The 19,026-nt window shown below is 45.6% G+C and overlaps 1 protein-coding gene across 1 annotated transcript in view; it reads left to right on the top strand.

Moving 5' to 3' along the window:
• Positions 1-536: 536 nt before the first annotated feature.
• The window catches only part of FBXW4 (F-box and WD repeat domain containing 4), a 63,329-nt gene continuing 44,839 nt past the window's right edge, over positions 537-19,026 (top strand). Inside the window, 6 exon segments of the mRNA XM_059821215.1 lie at positions 537-672; positions 675-873; positions 11,529-11,624; positions 13,691-13,876; positions 15,046-15,178; positions 17,698-17,792. Coding sequence (XP_059677198.1) covers positions 537-672; positions 675-873; positions 11,529-11,624; positions 13,691-13,876; positions 15,046-15,178; positions 17,698-17,792 — 845 coding nt within the window.

A 19,026-nucleotide genomic window follows, 5' to 3' on the forward strand; every position in this document is an offset into this window, starting at 1 on the left:
AGCCAGCCTTAAACCCACTGTATCAGGGCCCGCTCTTACCTGGGGAAGACCCTTTCTTTTATGTGGCCCAGGAATTTGTGAGTGTTGAAAACTGCTGTGCAGCACCAGATGACCCCTGCTGTCACTTCGTGGGTGACAGGTGCTCCTGCTCAAGGATAATTAATGAGCATTAATCACCCTGCTGTTCACCTTCCTTCACAGGGGTGCTGCGCCCAGCCAGGGTTGCTCCAGGTGGTGGAGCAGATGCTCTAGTTACCTGGGATCACCGTCCCCACCATTAATTATTCACGTTATTAATGAGTACGTGGATCAGGTGACGTTACTGATCCCAGCTTGGAAGAATTCGGATCCGTGCACCGGGCTGCGGGGAGGCGGGGGGGTCCCAGCGGCTCCCGTTAATGAATTAATTAGCTAACGAGGGTGGGCTTGGCAGCCCCGTGCCCCCTCCCGCCCCGGTAGCCACCTCCTCCCCCGGAGGGGGGAGTGACGGGTAGCGGCTCCTGCCCCATGTGACTGGGGAGCGGCTGCCCCCGTCCATGGCTTGGCCTCCCCCGGGCAGCAGCAGCTCCGGCTCCCGGGGAGGAGGGGCAGGAGCTGCTGCTCCATGGGGAGGAAGGGCAGCCCCCGATCCCCTCAGGCGGAGGGGGGATCCCGGGCCGCCTCCCCCCCCACCTCCTCCTCCCCCCCGTCCCCGCTCTGGGCCTTACCCGAGGAGCTGCTGCTCCTCATCTGCTCCTACCTGGACGCGCAGGCCTTGGGCCGCCTGGGCCAGGTCTGCCGCCGCCTGCGCTTCCTCAGTAGCCGCGATCTCCTCTGGAGGCGCATAGCCCGTGGCTGCCTCAACTCCGGCTTCACCCACCTCGGCACCGACCTGTAAGCGCGGCCTTCCCGGCGGAAGGGCGGGGGGAGGCGGCCGCGGCGGCTGGGAAAGGCCGGGGATGCTGCGGCCTAGCCGGTTGCTAAGGGGCGTTCTGCGCTTTTGGCGTAGTCGCTAAGGGGGGGCTCCCCGCTGCCGTGAGGGAGGGGGGAGCTATTCTCGAAGCGCGGCTGCGCCGTCTTTAGTCTGCGCCAAGAGGGGTGGCAAGGGCCTGTAGCGCCGGGCCCGCCGTGGGGCCGCCCCTGGGAGGGGAGGGACCGTGTGTGGCGGCCCCGGGATGGTGGGGCCTGACCCCAGCTTTGCCCAGGAGGGGAGGGGGTTTGTGAGGAGGCGCTTCTTGTTCTCGCGAGGAAGCGGGCGAGTATGGTGGGGGCTTCCCGGGCCCCCTCAGCGCCAGGGCCGGCAGGAGCGGCCCTCAAGCGTTGCGGCCTGAGGCCCTCTCCAGATAACGTCGGTCGCCCAAACTCCCTCTGACAAAACACGTAGAGTCGGAGGCTTCAAGCCAGGGGAGGTGGGAGCAGGAGGAAACAGAGCCGCCGCGTGCAGCTGGGGTGACTCCAGTGTGCTCACGCTCCCTCCCCACTTCTGAGAAGCGGCCCCTGCCACGGTCTTGATGTCTCAGAGGGGAAGCTGCAAGGGAGCAAGGCCTGGGCTGGTGTCTTGGGGAAAAGCTGGAGAGTGGGCTTACATATGTTATTAGGCTCAAGAGCCTTCATGGCAGGGAGCCCCAGGAATACATGTATCTTGGATTCTCCTGCTCACAGAGCAGCTTGCTGGTATCCCTGGTGATGGTTGTCACAGAGGAAGTGACTCTTGAACTCTTCATGGCTTCTGGGTTTTGAAGTTTTGTGGACAGGGTTGTTTTTTTTCTTTTCCCTGGTTCAACAGCACATCATAGGTGTGAGCCCTCTTGGCTTTGCTGTGTGTGATACCAGCATCTTTTTAGATGAAGTGCTTTTGGGGCTTGGACTTTGGCAGTGGTTGGTAAGGACCTTAAGACTGCCTTTTCTCCCTCAAATTTCCTAGTATATGAAACACCACTCAGGCAGCCACACAATGTGGGCTTTCCTTGCTACTTTAAGGCTCCCAAGAGGAAGTTTGTGTTCTTAGGATCTATGAATCCCTTCCTATCGTTTCCCTTTAGCTGCTAGCCCAGGATCTTGTTTGTCATCCAGTGCCACAGTATTTTTTCCACACACACAGTGTTGACATGAATCAAAAGAAGGGATGCCAGGCTTTGAGGCCTATTTTGCTGTCTCATATTGCTATCTCACCAATAGCGCAGACTTTAGAGAAACAATTATAGTTCCTGCTGTCAGGAGCAGAACTTTGGTGGTGCTGAAAATCCTTGTGTTGGGTTTTCAAGTCAGCACTTCAACCTGTTCAGTCTTCACAGCTTGAAAGTTAAATATGGTTCCCTTGGAAGTCAGCAGGAATAAGCGCTGTAAAATGGTTGTGAGTTGGACTCTGTCTACTGTGATATGTGATTTTTGTCTCCTGAGGAAATGAAATTCTGTATTTTTCATTAAGAATAAGGTGATACTGTGCCCCTTCAGTTGCAGGAGGGATCAGGTGTACAGCAGAGCAGGTGCAGTGTATGTAAGGACCACCACTTCCCCCTGCAGAGGAATGCAAGTCTATAAACAGCTACAGAAGAGGTTTGCTAGGTCAGAGGGTTTAAGTGAAGGGAAGGCTGCTTGAGTATCATAAGCTCCCAGGGATTTCAATGCTGTTAGGTTTGCTATGAACAGGTTTTTTTTAGTAATTCTAGGATGTGCCTTTGTGCTGAGGCCTATTTTCAAGTTTTCTTTGAACTCTAGTACTGAGTGCTGCTTTTAGCATTGGTCAGCGCTGCCCTGGTCCTAGGGAGTTCAATCATGGGTAACACACCAAGTGACATTACAAGCTGGTTATGCAGGAACCTTGAGATATATACCTGGAGGATGAATTCTTTAATTACTTTTAATTTCATGAAAGGTTCAGATAATCTTAAATTCTTCGAAATAGCTTGCCAGATTTTATGGAGAATACCTGAAAGCCAAGCACTAGTTTTCCCAGTGTGGAGACCCAGCATCTGGGGGCAGTTGCAGGAGTTTTGCTTTGGTAGGGCAGACAGTTCTGACAGCAGATAAAAGATAAGGGCGTATTGCAATACTGGGGGGTCTGAGTATCTGTACATTTCCAGAGGAACCAGCATGAGTGCATGTGTTGAGTTGTGGTACAGCTGTAAAATTTGTACTTAGCTGAAGAAGACTTTAATAGTCTCTGCTGCAGCTTGAGGGTTTTAAATAGCCATGTCTCTTCCATACCACTTGTTCCTCATGCATGTCTCCAAGATCAAGATCACGTCAATCTCCAAGATTGCTGCTCTTGCAATTGAGGGAGTAAGATTTGCAGAGAGAGGCTATATTTCATTTGACTAACCGATACAAGTTGGGGAGAGGTTTGAGGTAAGCTTCTGGGCACGGAGTCTTTCTTCCTGATAGTAATTCTAAGTGGGAACCTGATATGTTGCTCATTGAAGGTTAAATCTGAGCTGAGTAGGTAGTTAAGCTAAAATATCACTGGGTAAATAGAATGATGATGAAGGTGATGGATAGCTGGACCTTCTTGATAACTGTGCTTTCTTAGTGATATAGAGTAAATCTTAAGTTTGTAAGCTTGGCTTTGACTCGCTCAAGAGCTGAAGCTTCTGTTGCACATTCTGGATAACGTTGCATGAGGTGAGCACTGGTTTTTGCTTTTAAGAGGTTTTTGTGCACTACTGTCTGCAATTGAGAAAGCAAAAGCTGGAACCATTTATGGTAAATGTACTTAATGAAGTAACATGCATGGTTCTAACATTAGATCTTAAACTGATGGTCCCTGGGAGGCTGGCATAAGTTAAAAACTAGTCTAGGGAGTATTTACTGTTTAAAACAAAAAACCATCTCAGAATAGTTTGATAATTTCTGCTGGTAAATGGTTTTTGATAAGCCATCTGTTAATGCTCTGTAAATAGGGGTAAATTTGAGCCTGGAGTGTAAGATAGCTGTGAAACTTATCCCCCCTCCCCCACTTAACCATTTTTTTTAAAAGGGTGATTAACTTGAAAATGACACCATTTCTTTAAAATGTTGTTTCTGTTAGGTATATCTTCAGATAATTGCAACAAGAAGATCAGAGGGAACAGGCTTTAGCTTGTATGTGAAACAACTGTTTGTGCAGTCAGCTTGCTTATAAAACTTTTTTATGCTGAAATAGGCAAGAGAGAAAATATAGAAGAAACTGTTTGCAAAACCCTAGATGTTAGCAGCATGGAAGAGAGAAATTGTAGTATAGCTGAAATGATTTGATTTAGTTCTTAAAATGATCTACTTCTCATCCTTTATCTACCTTTAAAAATTGCCAGCTATGGTTATCTCGGGACACGTACTTAGGCTTAAAAAATGTTAAATTGGTTTGCTAATGTTGTCAAAGGAAGGTGTGGAATTAATCATAGACACCAGCTGTTACGCTGAAAGGCATATTCACAACATTACCAGAAAGGGCAAATATGAGATTGTCAGATTCAGCTAATCGGGGGCTGTGGATGTAAGCGAAGTTAAGTTTTTAAGGTATTGATTCAATTGTACGCTTGCAGAAGAAGAAAGAAATTTGCTTTGAGCAATGTTTCTGTAAACTTTGTTCCTGGGGGGAGGCAGGAATCACTAGGTTCATGTCAGTGTGAATTACTGTATATTGGGGACAGCAGGACCTGACTTGGAAGGGTTCTTAAAGCACATTCTTACTGTGAAAAATGTGCTGTTTCTGCTTTGAGTCAGCAGTAAGCAAATGCTTAATAGAATATTGTGTCAGTATTATGGAAGTATAGAGTGGTTTTAGATGGATGTGGTTCTTGGCACCTGTCCTACAAGTCTTTCTATGTCAGGCTGACACTTTTTCTCTATAGTCATGTTAATTTTATGTATAGACCTGTACCGCAACAAGACCTTGTCATGGGTATGGTAAAAAGATAGTCCCTACGCTGAGGATTTTTGCTTCATTCAGTCATAGGAGCAGCTGAAGCAAGAGTTGAGCCCTGTCTTTGTGACGTAAGGTGAATGGAGCATTTTTGTTCTAAAAATGCATGGCAGCATATCACAGAAGAGCTAAGGCTTAAGAACGCTTTTGGCAGCTAAACTGTAGCTGGGCTACGGCCTTTGGGGTTTTTAGTGAGTATAGTGATATTACAGTTGTGTCTGGTAGCCTGTGTCTGTTTTGCCAGCTGTTGTACAGGCCCAGCAAGAGCAGTGTCTGCCCTGATGAGCTTGCTGCCTAAATAGCCAGGGTAAACAAGGGCTGGGAGGGCAAGCAGAGGCAGAGAGATGTCAGCCAAGCTGCCCTCTGTGCAGCAGGTCAGTGTCAGAGCCAGGAATAGCAGAGGGTGCTTTAAGCCTTCATCCAGTGCCTGCCTGCTGGACCACCTTGGACTGGAGAAATTGGAGAGGCGAAGAGCTCATTGCAAGGTGGTTCTTTATTTAAAGCAGGGAAGAAAGGAATAAAGTTGCAGCTGGGCTAAACTTATTTCCTCTTTGTTACAAAGGAATTTTAGAGGGCAAGTTAAAAGTTGCAACCTAAGTAGCTTGACAATGTGCTCTTTGTAATACATTAATAGCTGTTGTCAAAATATAGAAATGTTCCACAGTATGTTTTTTCTCTCTTGTTCTGCCTTGCCCACTAGGATCATAGTATATTCTCCAGTTCAGAGAAACAGATTCATTAATGGATGAATTTATCATCTTTTGAGTATTTAAGCGCTTGTGTAAGCATTTCTGTGAGTTAATAAAAGCTGTGTTTTCTCCAGATCTTGGAAAAACATATACACCTGCTGGAGCAGGAAATGGCCAATCTATGCAAGTCAAAATACAAACTGCAGCAATCCATGGGAGACCTCTGCCTTTGGTATTGGAGGGGGAGGGCGTGTAAAGCTGCTTCAGTTTCCTTCATCTTTTAAAACTTGTTTTACCAAAGTTTCATTACTTTTAAGTCCAAAATGAAGTAGGCAATGAACTGGTGCAGATGACGCAGAGGGGAATACTCTGGGGAGGATATTGCAATAACAGCAAAAGCCTGGAAAAGGGCATGCAGCTATTGCTTTGTGCTGGAAAAGTCAGTGGATTTTGGAAACTCCTGTTAGATTTGTTCGTATTTCATCTTAAACTGTTAGTTCTGGGCAGGACAGATCTGCCAGGACAGCTCCACAATATCAAAACTGCTTCTTGTTCTGGGAATATGAAATTGTTTGTAAGAGTTCTTTCACGACTGCCTACCTTCCCCTTAAAATCTTCACAAGGAAGAAGAATTTTATCTAGCTCAGGGCTTAAAAAGTGTGTTGTGCTTGTTGCTATTATCCCTGTAACCTGCATAAGTGAACTAGCTAGGGGTTATTTCAGTCTATCCAAATACTACCCTGACAGTCTACTCTTTCAAATTAGAATATACATGACAACTATTGAGCAGCTGCAAGTTTTCTTAGATCTTCCTAGGGCTATGCATTTTTTTGAAGCAGCCCAGATATCGTCTACAAAAAGCCTACATAAGTCCCTGAGAGAGGCCAAACCCTGCCTGGAGTTTCTAGCCATGTTCACATTGCAATCACTTGTAAGTGAGGGGGCATCTGATGGCAGAGTGGTCTGGCTTAGTCTTGGTGATGGTTTGGTTTTTTTTTGGGGGAAGCCTATGTGAAGGTGTGTGACTTTGCTGTGTGTACAGAAATTTGCCTGCCCCTCTGGTTCTTGTTAGTCTCTGGCTTCTTCATGCAGGTGAATCGTTCACAAGAGCTGTGAGGTGGAGCGGTAAACCTGCACAGCCTGATAATGTCTAACTGAGATAGCGTAGACACACCAAAGGAGGCAAGGAATAGTGAGAGAACAGTCAGCAGAGCTCTCTTCCATCTTGGAGTTATATGAACCTGTGTCAAATAGGAAGGGGGGGAGCACAGAAGACAGACTGAACCTGGCGGTAAGCTAAATAAGGGTCATGTGCAGAAGGAATTCAGGTGGAATTTTTGTCCTGGAAGAGACATTTTGAAAGCTAGCCAACATCTTGAGGACAGCAACAGGAGCTCCTGACATAAATAGCTTTTCCCTTTTGGCTGTCTGTTGGTGGCCTGTGACTTGCAACTGCACTGAGACCCTGCCACTCAACAGGTGTGTCCCGATTACACAAATAAGTGCAGTTGGTCCCCATGTTAACCAACCCTGCCACAGGGCCAAGGTTGAAAGTGGGGCTTAGCCACTGTGACCTATTTGTTCCTCTGTATGACCCTTCCAGTCAGCCCTGAGGCAGGCTGGTGACAGCTTTTATGCAGACAGCAGATTTTGTCCGCAGAAGAGACTCTGTTTCAGCAGTTCTCTGCAGACTTGCATTTCCAGATGAGCTCTCCAGCATTTAAAATGTAGCAAAATGTGATGGACTTTGGTGGGTTAGGATGCCCCATGCAGCTGGGAAAATACACAGTATGACATGTTGGTGTTATCTTCTGTAACACAGTATATGTTGTTGCAGGCACCGTTGTTTCGGCACAAGCTGAAATTGTAGATGACCAGTAGAAATCTCCCCGGGATGCAGTAAAGCATAGAAGCTTTTGCTATTGCAGAGATACCATTTCTGGTGGCAAAGGACTTTGGCTGGGGAAGGGATCACTGAAGGCAAAAGCTGTTGGACATGAAGCTTTAGGAGGAGATGTGCTTAGTCTCTGGCTGAGTGATTCTTTCATTGCTTTCTTTTGGGGCCCAGGCCAGCAACTGCCATGGTGGCTGAGGTCACCTGGGTCAATGGTGCTTGGAGGGATAGTCCCAGTCTCTCACTTCAGCAGCTGGGAAGTGGGCTCCAGAAGGAATATTACATTTCTTTTGGTAACTCTGCCAAGAAAGAGAGGAAATCCATAATTTGAGCAAAATACTTTAACTTTTTTTGTAGGGTGGGGTGAGGTAGGAAGGGGGAAATGAAAAATCCTTTATAATGGGTTGCTTGGGTGGCTTTTATCCTGGAACTAACTCTCAGGCTGTAAGAAATGTTCAGCTTCTCTCTCTTAGTGTAACAAAGCCTTTGTAAAGGGAGCTTCCATGAGGAGTGCATGCAATTGGAAACATGTGTAGCTCAGGTCATATATTGCACTGTATGGTTTGGGATCCTGATAGAGTGCTTTTTGGATTAATTAGCTAGTAACAAAGGTAGGCTTGCATGTTCTGGATCATGTAATATTATCAGCTGTTGATAGTTGCGACGGCCTAGCAGAGGTGGTAAAATAATGGACTCTGGGCTTTAAGAACACTTTGCTTGAATTTCACTGAGTTTTCACATTCAGTATTCACTGGTTCCTTCATCCTGTGTTTCCTGTCATCCTTCTAGGACGTTGGGCTGTACTTCAGTTGCTTTCTGATGCAGGGCTGTGTAGGTCCTAGTAAAAATGACAGTCCTTCCTCAGTGAGTCAGCCTTCAGCAGTCTTGAAGTTTATTGTTGGGTGGCTTCTCTGAGAACATGCATGCCAAGATGTTGATTTCACAGAGTGCTTAAGCATGTACTGAATTTTAAGCATGTGGCTTAGTATTTTGCTGGATTCCATACTAAGAAAGGTCAAGGTATTCATTGGCTGGTAGATAGTGGTCCCTCCACAGCATTTTACATAGCATTTGTCTTCATAAGGTGGTTTAGTTCAATCCAGTTGCTGAAGTGAGAGGTACTTGGTTAAGTCAACCACTCAGTGCAGATGTGTGATGTCTGTTGATTGTCTCAGGTCATCATGGAACAATTCTTAAAGATTTGGATGTAGAGAAAGTGTGTTGATCATGATTGAAGCAAAATAGTCTTTGTAGGGGAGCAAAGGATCTTTTTTGTCAAATGATTATGTTTATACAGTGATGCCCTTTTTAACTTTCTAAGATTTGAGAACTCTCGTGCATTGTAGTGATGCTCATCACCTTTTTTGATGTATTCTGGGAGTTGCTCTGGGGGGTGCTGTTGAGGAATCAAAGCAAATTATATCTCAGCACTTGATTCCATCAGTGGGCTTGATTTAACTTCCCTTCTGCTATAGGGGGTCAGATGTCTCTGACCAACACTTGAAAATCACTGCAGTTCAGTCTCTGCTGTCCTGGTATTGGCAAAGGGGAGGGATGTATCAGTCCAATTTATACATCCCCTTTCTCATGGCCTCCATATGTTCTGTCCCCTTTCTAGCCTCTATTTTGAATAAATAAAATGTCTGGGAAACAAAAGGTGGATACTTCCAAGACATGTTTAAATCAGCTGGATCCAGAATTGCTATATGGAGGGGGCAGGCTGGATGAATAATATGTCTGTTAACAGTAAAACAAACAAAACCCCCCAAAACGGTACCAGTCCTCCCCACCCAACACTTGCCCCTTCCAGACAGGAACTGTTGATTTGTGTGAAAGAATGAGGTGTCTGTTACAGGAGTAACTGCAGTAGTGAACTGGTACTCAGGGCCAAGCCAATGTGTGATTCTCTTCGGAAATTCCTTTTTCAGCAGCAGGACGATCAAGGCCTGCCCCCAACTAGAAGAGTGACCAACAGTGTAAGATGGAGGCTGCTTTTTTTGACCTTGGATTCACCTTTTTCAGAGCCTTGGAAATTACATCTAGTCTTAGTAGGGTTTGTGCATTGAGCTCAGGATGTCTGGTTGGGCCACTATGCGTTGGGAGGGGGTTGTAGCATAAGTGCATTTTCCATCACTGTGCAAGCTGGTGACTTAAAATCTGTACATGGGGAGAACTTAACTGAGGGTTGAGTGTGGGGAGAAGTGTTTTGGAGTAGTGAATGGAATTGGATGTAGGCGGAGAGCCTGAACTCTGTCTGGGAGAGTAATAAGCAATGAGGAGGTTGCTGGACCTGACCTGACTTTTCAGTGCTGTGCATTCCTCATCTCAGATGCTGTCTGGCCCCATGAGCTCCTGCAAGTGCTCCCTTTAAAAAAGGAATTCCTCTTCTTGTAGCGTAGGCTAACTCTGTAAGTTTTATTTTTATTTTTTAAAAGATTAGGAGAAATAAAGAGTTTGTAGCTTCCTAAATTCAGTTTTATTTGGTGTGCCTCTACTGATCATAAACTTATAGTTGCGAAGCTTTCTAGGGGACGAAAAGCTTTTCTGTGTGTGGTTTTTGTTTAAAATGGGTCACATGCCCAGGAATGCAGTCAAATTATAATGGTGACTAAGTGCCGGAAAGCATAGAAAAGGGGAGGGAAGGGTGAGCAGAAAAAAAGGAGCCTGAGGCTATGGAAGGAAGGCTGGGAAAATGAGAATCTGGCCAGGCCCCAGGGCCAGGTTAGAGATTCCTACACCCATTAACAACCACATGAGATGTTTATTTACAGGGAGCTAATCTTTGTTTTAAAAATGACAGAGTATCCAAAAATCCCACTTTTGGGAAGTGGGTTGGGGGCATGGTAGAGATGGGAGGAGGGGACTGGTTCTGGTCGGGTACCAGTCCCCATCTCTCAAGGATCTTCCCTTCATCTTATGCATCTGGGAACATTGGCTGCTGAGAAATGCGTGAAAGGGGGATAAACTCTTGTAATCTAGTAAGTGGTTCACAACTCCTAGTTACAAAGGACGACTTCAAGAGTTTCTTCTTGTTTGTACTTTTCTCATCTTTTCTACCTAAGCAGCTCCGTCAAGGATATTGAATAATTAAGTTCATGATATGAGAAAGATGGGAGCTAAAGCTGCCTTTTTCCCCTCTCTTTAATCAACTCTGGATCATGAAAGCAAAACAGATGTTGAACAGCTGCTTGAACTGGGTGTGTTAATGTAGACTCTAGAGACCTTGGTCCCAGGTCTCTGTGGTACCTACCTTTTGTCACCTCTTGAGCTGTGTTGATCTCAACTTGTCCCAATAACTTTGATTTGTGTCCCAGCAACTGCTTATGAACTACAGTCTCTCTTCTAGTAATTTCATCTGACTGTAAGTAGAGAATTTTCCAGCAATGTGGTGGAATTCTCTATCCTTTGGTGAGCTGTTGCAAAAGATAGTCCGTCTTGGGCCGTGAGTGCATTGGGTGGTTATACAGATGAATGAATTTTATTTTTAATTTGAACATAGCTTGATTTCTAATTATTGTATCTGGTTATGTGATTGTCAGGCAGGTGAGGGTCTGGAGCAGTTTCTTTACTAGTTTTCTGGCTAGACACACTTTTTCCGGCTTCTAGTTTCAGTGTTCTCCTGACAAGTGTTTCCTTCGTCTGTTCTTGTATGGTGTTGTCCTTATCTTAACTGGCTTTCTTTAGTCTCTATTAGAAGAGTGATGTCCTGTTTCTCTGGTTGTTCTGGTAGTTTCTTTCCATGTCATCTTGTTTTGATTACGTTTTGTCCGAACCTGTGTTGCATTCAGCATACTAGATCAGGTCGTGATCAGATTTAAGGCTTGTACGCTAGGGATAATCAGGGATGGCTTTCTTTGCTGATAAGCACCCAGTCTGCTCAGTGATCCTTTCTTGTCAGCTCTCACGAGTGCACTTGCTCTAGTGTGGCTCAGGCACCATCAATGTTTGCCAGTTCATCATCTGTGCAACCAGAGTGAGAGCATACCTGTGACCAGCTTGAGTGCATTTGTTGTCCATATAGCATCAGTCCTGGTTGCTAATCTCATCTTTCTTTCTTTGTCTGCAGAGCATCTGGCATTCCAGTGAAGGAAAGGGTGAAAGTATCTCAGAACTGGAGGCATGGACGCTGCCGGAGGGAGACAGTCCTGAGATGGAAATGCAAGCAAGTGGCTACTTTCTCTTCTACTTTGTTTTGTGTCAGCCGCTGTGGGGCCTTGGGTTTGTGTCTGTGCCTTGAAATGATATGTTTGTTGCTCCTTGTGATCCATGGCGTCTTACAAGTGATGATGGGGGCCTGTTTTGGATGTTGCTCGCTAACTGGATGTGGGGTAGCTGGAGTTGCTGTCTTGCCCTAGAGATTCACTGAGTCAAGAGCTCCTCTCTTACCAGGAGCCTGAATTTGGCATCGCTCTGATCTGTGCAGTTCTAGTTGGATTTGGCAATCTTTACTACAGACTTCAAACTGCTATGTTCCTGTCTATTGCTGTATACTATGAGCAATTTTCTGTCCCGCCCTCACAATGAGCATACCTTGACCCCAGATGTGGATTTGTGTCCCCTCAAAGTGCTTGGTTTTTCTGCCGTGCTTTATGCTCACCCCTGATTTGGATGTATAAATCTAAAATGCTAATTTCCATTCTTTTACCTTATGTTTCTTCATTCTCTTACCTTATGCTTCCCTCCTTCGCTAAAACAAAATGCATATTTGACACTAATGAGAGGAGGTTGTTGTTTAATTCTTGCTTGCAAAGGTGTAGTTGGCTTTCAAAGCAAAGCATAAGGTAGATGTCTTGTCTGAACAGCACATCTAAATTTTCAGCCTTCACATCATCAGACAGGAGAAGTGAGAAAGGCTATGGTTTGTTAGATGCTGAAGAACTGAGCTTTCATGCCTCTTTGTGCTGTGTAGATTTAAGTGATGGATAATGTGCCAATGTTTGTCTAAAGTCCTGGGAACAGCTGTAATGAGCAGAGTGGTTTTTGGTGTAGGTTGTATACCTGTCTTTGAAGTGCTTGCGACCATCTGTGAAGACAGGCTCTGTGGATGTTAGAGATCATTACTAAACCAGCTTCACAGGTGAAAAGGCAAGGATGGATTTAATGAGGCCACCATCCAAACTGCATCCTCTAATTTTCATTTATCCTGCTTCAAATTTGTTACTGCTCCTTGTGAAGAAGCCATAGAAAAAGGTAAAAAGCTAAACTGCAGCAGGAGGAGAGCCACAGAAACAGGCTGTAGTCTAGGTAAGCTGGATATTCACTTGCTTTTAGAGGACTGCGTAGGAGTGGAGGAAGGAAGGGGAAATCAAAGTGCCTAAGACCAAAGCTGCTGCTCCAAAGATGCCTCTTATTTTTTCCATGCATATGATCAAGTCCCAGATGAACATTGTAACCTATGCTCAACTTCTTTGTCCGCATGACTAAAAGCCTGTTATTGGAGATGAATGCAGGCAAGCAGGAACCTTCTAATAAGCAATCTTGTCCTCTTGCTTGTTTCTGCTGTGCAGTTGCTTTTGGCTCAGCAGTGGAAGAGGTGTGAATGTAGAAAAATACTTCCTCTACATGATGAGCGCAAAGTTCTTGGATAGCCTCAGGCTTATCCTGTTGCTTTATGTATTAGCATATAGAGAATGCAGGAGGTGGAGGACTTTGTCTGTAGGAAGGCCTGGATTATTTGATGTGACCTGCTCCCCTGCTCAGACACGTGTGAATCAGTGGCAGCTTTGTGGTCTCTGCTGGGCATCAGCAAATAATGTGGAGGATCAAGACTGACTGTTTGCACCAAGAGCCTCATATTGAAGCCTCTGTTAGAAATGCTCGGCATAGCTCACAAATGCCTGATAGTCTGGTTTCTTAAGAAGTACAGGGCTCATGAAGAGTGGTCAGGGAGCCTTAAGTGTTTTCTGTCTAAACTCACTAGACTCTTGGCCGTCTTCTCTTTCGGAGATTCCATGCTTCCTTTTCTTCAGCTCTTGGTTAGAAAAATGCTAGCAATGTGATCTGCTTTGTATGTTGCTGGAGAAGCTTCACTTCTTAGCTGTGCTACTATATTAAGCCCTGCTTTTGCATGTGACCAGCAGCTCCAACTTCACAGTTTTCTTGAGTGGGCATTTGCTGTTGTTGATATGTTTACATATGCAATCTTTTTTTTCTTTTTGTGTGTGACGGTTTTTGTTTTGTTTTCTTTTCGCCACCCCTGCACCCCTCCAACCTGCTGTCTGTTTGCAGTTTGATGCCCTGGATGGAGCTGGATGGTGAGTATCTCTACCTGTCTCAAGCAGAGAACATCCAGGCCTACCAGCTCTGTCCAGACGGTACAGGTTTGCAGTGTCATCCTCAAGCTATCTTCTCTGGCCACCAGGAGGACGTATGTCGCTTTGTTCTTGTCAACTCCCACATCGTCAGTGGAGGAGGGTAAGTTGGGTGAATGAAGGAACCCAAGGAGTGTGGCAGTGAAGTTGAAAGGTTTTGTGTAACTCCAGCCCCGAGCAGAGGGGTCAATCTTGCTACACAGTGTCCTCATACTTGGCTGTGTTCAACTGCTGCTGCTTTGTCTCTTATGATTTGGTTCTGTCCTGACAAAGCTTCTACTGCAGCAGTGGAGGAGCTGAGTCTCATGCTGTTGACTTTATAAAGTGTCCTTTTCTCTTTTGAACTTGTGTAGATGTCCACAGGATTGTTTAATCAGGATTGACTGATCAGACAATCCTGACTGATGTGCAATTTTCATTTCTTTCCCTGTTAAGAGTCAGAGTAGCTAGACTGTGTTCTAATATTCAGAACTGCTGGTTAACTGGAACTGGAGGGGTGCATAAAGCTTTCTAGAGACAAGTATATGTTTATTTTTGTGGAGAGGGGGAAAACTGCCAAGCATTCGTGCACACACACTTCTCCAATTAATTTTGCCTTGGACTGGCCTTTTTCAATTACAGCAAATGACAGAACTGCTATTTATAAAGTTTTAGCTATTAATATACACAGCACTTAAGCACAGAATTGGGAGATGCAAGCATGGCTGTCTGCCCTGGGTATCTTGAGACTCTCCTCTGTGAACTGTAGCCCAAAATTCAGGTGAAAATGAAGGCATGCATTTAAAATCCCAGTAACTGTATTGGTTGAAAAAAGTCTCAATGTCTTTGTAGTTAATTCAAAGCACAATACACTGCACGGCTGCTCTGAAATGAATGAAAAACTGAAATGAATGAAAAACTGAGGCTTGGACATGGGTGAGAATGACCCCTTACTTGTTCCCTTACTCCAGCCATTCAGCATCCAGCCAGGATTCTGGCAAGCTCAGAGCAGTAGGAGGAGGAATGGCTGCTCTGCTGGTTTCTGTAGCTTAATACAAAGTGGAGGGTGGAAAGATAGCCAGGAAAATTTTCATATGCAGCAGATCAGGCTTTGACTGGCCAGATGTGGGATTGCAAGAGAACAGGTGATATGTGAGGAGTGGAGGGTGAATTTCAGCTCCCATAAGAAATCAGTCCTGGTCTTTTCGTGGCACTCCTAAGCACTAATGGAAGGTGCCTGGCCAAGGGAGATGCAGCTGATAAAGACTTCTTGCCTGGGGATTTGTTTTTCAGAGATGGAAATATTGTCCTTCACAAGATCCATGGCTCCTACAGTGTCAAATTCTCTGCGCATGAACAGGAGGTGAACTGTGTGGACTTCCAAGGTGGCCTCATTGTCAGCGGCTCCCGGGACAGAACAGCAAAGGTGAGCAGTGGTGTTCCAGATGCTGCAGGTGCTGCTGCAGAGGTGACCTCAGAGATCTTGTGCCATGAATGTTTAAGTATCAGCAGAACTGTTGTGAGCCCTGTCTTTTGTGTCTGCAGGAGAAGTGCTGGGTATCTTGGCACAGGCTGATGTCTCTGAAAAGATGCTTGCTGTGCCAGGCTTTTAAGAAAGAGATTTGGCAGTACTTTATGATGTCGGCTGCTCGTTTAAACTAGGAATTGCAGAAGGTGGTAGCTGATGTTTTGTTTCTTTCACTGTACATCTGTCTATCACTGTAGTGGAGATCCATGCCAGTTAGTCTGAAACTTGCTGTATGTATCTCAAGCACATCCTTGCTTTGTGATGTGGTGCTGCTTCACGTGCTCTTTGTTGTATACTTGATCTTTTTAAGGGATTGCATGATGTCTTTTCCAAATCTGTGGGGTTGTGGCTTGTTTATTTGGGGTTTGTGGGTTTTGGTGTGGTGGGTTTTTTTAATGGTTTTTGGTTTGCAAACCAGGAGTAAAATTAGACTTTGAATACTGTTAGCTCCCATTTTTCTCTTCCAGCTGGCATCACTGAATCCTGTCACATAATTTTTGACTATTTCTTTTTGAGGCAGGACTGTTGATTTTTGTCCTTCTGGATCTGGTTGGCAGTGCTCTGTTCCTACATGAAGCTGGAGAGTTGTTGTCCTGAGCTGTAAGCAGCTCTGTTTTAGTAGTTTAGGAAAATCCATGTAGGTGTTTCACCCTTGTCCTGGTAGCATGATGCAGTACCTGCAGCATCTTCACAACCACTTGTTTCATTGTTGGAGGTGGTTGCTGTATATTGAAAGCTTTGGCTGTTGCTCAAGGTAGGCTGATGGATACTCTTGGTCCCTGGTACATATCGTAGAGCATTAATGGAAGTAAGAGGAAAAACTGCTATTCCTGTTTTGCAAGAGGGGAAGTTGGGGCAAAGAAAGACTTAAATGTATCTTTCAAGGTTTTATAGGAAGTGTGTGGTAATGGGTAACTGACTGGCTGCTGAGCAGCATGACCCTATCTATTCTCATTGGTCCCTCTGTATGGGTGTACTCCTGGGTAAAATCACTCCCAAGCAGAGCAGTGTTCAGATGCAAAGGGCACTGGGGATGCTGCTTGGCTCCTGGGAGCAAGGCCTTGATGCTGTTTTGTCTCACACTTAAGCAGGGCTGCTCCTCTCTGTTCTGTGGAACCTCTTTGCTGGGAGAGTGCCTTCTTGCTGCTTCCCTGGCAGCCAGAGGACAGACCTCCCCGACCTTGAGAACAAATTCCTGAAGGCCAGAGGGGAATTTAAGGCTGTTTTTCTTGGAGCTAGTGTGAGATCTTGCCCACCCAGTGCTCCCCACAGCATAGGCTCTAGGGATGTTCACCTCTTTTTTTTTTTTTATCATCTCTTTTGTAGGCTGCCTTGTTTTGCGTGAATGAGACTCTTGGAGGGTGGAAGGGAATCCCTACCAGCCTTTTAAAGGGGCTCTAAGTGTCTAAGCTATTGAGAGCTCTGCTGAGTGTTGATTAGGACTAAGCCCTGAAGAGCTGCTAATGTACATTCCTGTGTGATAGGCACCAGATAGTGTGCTCTGAGCAATATTTTTAACCTGTAGGAGATAGGGATGCCTTAAGAGTTAAGCTTTTCTGCTGCTTTTGCTGACACTAGGTGCTAAATTCCCCGCTGACAAGAATAGCCTGCAATCCTGGGCATTATCAACAAACAAACAAATAGGGCACTCCTAGCTTTGAAGTCTTGAAGTGAAACATTGGGGGTCTGTTACAGAGAACTGGGGAGCTCGAGTCCTGTGGGCCAAGAATGAGGGCAAGGTGGGGAAAGTGAGGGGCACAAGCAGAAGCCCCGGCAAGAATCTGGGGGACTTCATTAGGACCCAGAAATAAAGGGATGTGTGTGGTGAACTGGTGGAAGGGGATGTGCATGTATGCACAGATGGGGGAGGGAAGAGATTCTCCCACATTGTCAGTGAGCAAGGGGGACCTGTTTGAAAATAGCCTGGTGTACACTTAAGAAACTTGGTTGAAAGGGGGTTGGTTTATAAAAAACTATTTTACAGGATAGCGAATGATTAATTTTATAGATAATATGAATGGAAGTTTTCCAGGGATGGTACAGAGTCTTCCCACACTGTTCAAGAGAACAGCAGATATTTGAATAAATCTCACTTCTTGTTTATTTAACTACAGAAGATGAGAGGTCTCTGTGAGTGCTGCCCTAGAGAACATGTGATAATGGGGGTGCTCTCTTTGTTACCAGTGGGTTCGAGGGTCATACTCATAAGCTGAATCTTCGTGTAACTTTAAGTGCTTGTTTCTGCCAGTGATTGAAGGCTCTGCTCCTCAAAAATAAGTAATGGGAATTCAAGGAGAGGATCTCAGGGAAGGTGAGCATGGCAGTTTTGGCAGCTCTTCCAGCACAACATTAGCAGTGTGCATCCTACCTTCTTCACCTTCTGGGTGATGTGGCATAATGTGCATCTCTCTCTTTAGGTTTGGTCCCTGTCCACGGGCAGAGTTGGGCAGTGTCTACATACAGTGCAGACAGAGGATCGAGTGTGGTCCATTGCTATCAGCCCATTATTAAGGTAACTGACATCTTTTTATTCCCAATTTCCAACAGAGAGAAGTAAAGGAGTTGGATAGGCTGTGTGTCTGCAAATCTCTCTGAGGCACCAGTGTGACATTTCAGGGACTTTTGATGTGGGTGGAGGCTGATCAGGTGCTTGTGCCTGCAGCAGGAGCTCAGGAAAGAGCATATGGTCTTTGTTCCCCAGAACAGCTGAGTGGTCTTCTCATAAAGAGGCTGTGAAAATGGCCCTGCATTCCTGTTACTGTCCCAGGTGGGACCTGTTCATTCTTACTTGCAGAGTGATCTCTCTGACTTACTCTGCCTTGTTAATTAGAAGCTATGAGCTGGATGCTCTTGAGGTTTTCTGTACTGTAAAGATGCCAGCTTGTATTCTCATTCTTTGGCAGAAGAGATACCAAGAAAAAAAGTCCCTGCTTTTTTTTTGCTTGGGAAGCTATCTTGGAGCTGTGTGCAGTAGTTAGTGCTCAGTTTTCTTGGTAAATTGATCGTGCTGGACTGGGTAAGATGGAAGTGGAATTTGGGGATGATGTTTTCCATTGCCTGTAGCCCTGTGCTTCTAGTATGGACGTAATGCTACAACTACAACTTCAGCGTGGGTGGCAAGGGCAGTACCTACACCAGTGTCTTCCAGGGTGTTTTTCGAAGTGCTTCTATTCTTGAGGAAGTGAAAATCGGAGAAACTTAAACTCTCGCTGTTAGAATCTTCCAGTGGCTGGCAACGATCTGTCTCTTTGGTGCACTGTTAAGCTGGTCTTCTGCATGCAAGAGATTCTTCCTCAGCCTTCCTCAAGGAAGGGGAGGAAGAAGAGCTGTTGTTGCTGTCCATGTGGTATCTGCAGCTAGTGAATTTTAGGCTTGTGCAAAACCAAAATACTTCCCACAACTGCTGTCCTCATTAGATTTCCAACCTTTTTTTGCAGGCAGCAGAAACTTAGCGGTACGGAGCTAATGGCATTATCAGGGAAATGACCCTCAAGGCCTGCTATGATTTTGCTGTTCCCTCGTCCCATTGCTCTGAATGTTTGAGACAGGTGGTGTTTTTGAAGAAGTGCCATGTGTGTTAATGCTGCTGCAAGATGTTAAATAGAAGTCCTTGCTGTCTTCTGTGCTGCAAGGGCCTCTTTTCTAGCAGACAGGCTCTGGCTCTAGCACCATGGCTGGTTAGAACCCAGTGGCATGCTGCTTCCTACTCCTAAGTGATGACCTACTGAGGTGGCCTCTTGTCAGGA

The sequence above is a fragment of the Gavia stellata genome, chromosome 9 (assembly GCF_030936135.1).
Source record: "Gavia stellata isolate bGavSte3 chromosome 9, bGavSte3.hap2, whole genome shotgun sequence".
NCBI lineage: Eukaryota > Metazoa > Chordata > Aves > Gaviiformes > Gaviidae > Gavia > Gavia stellata.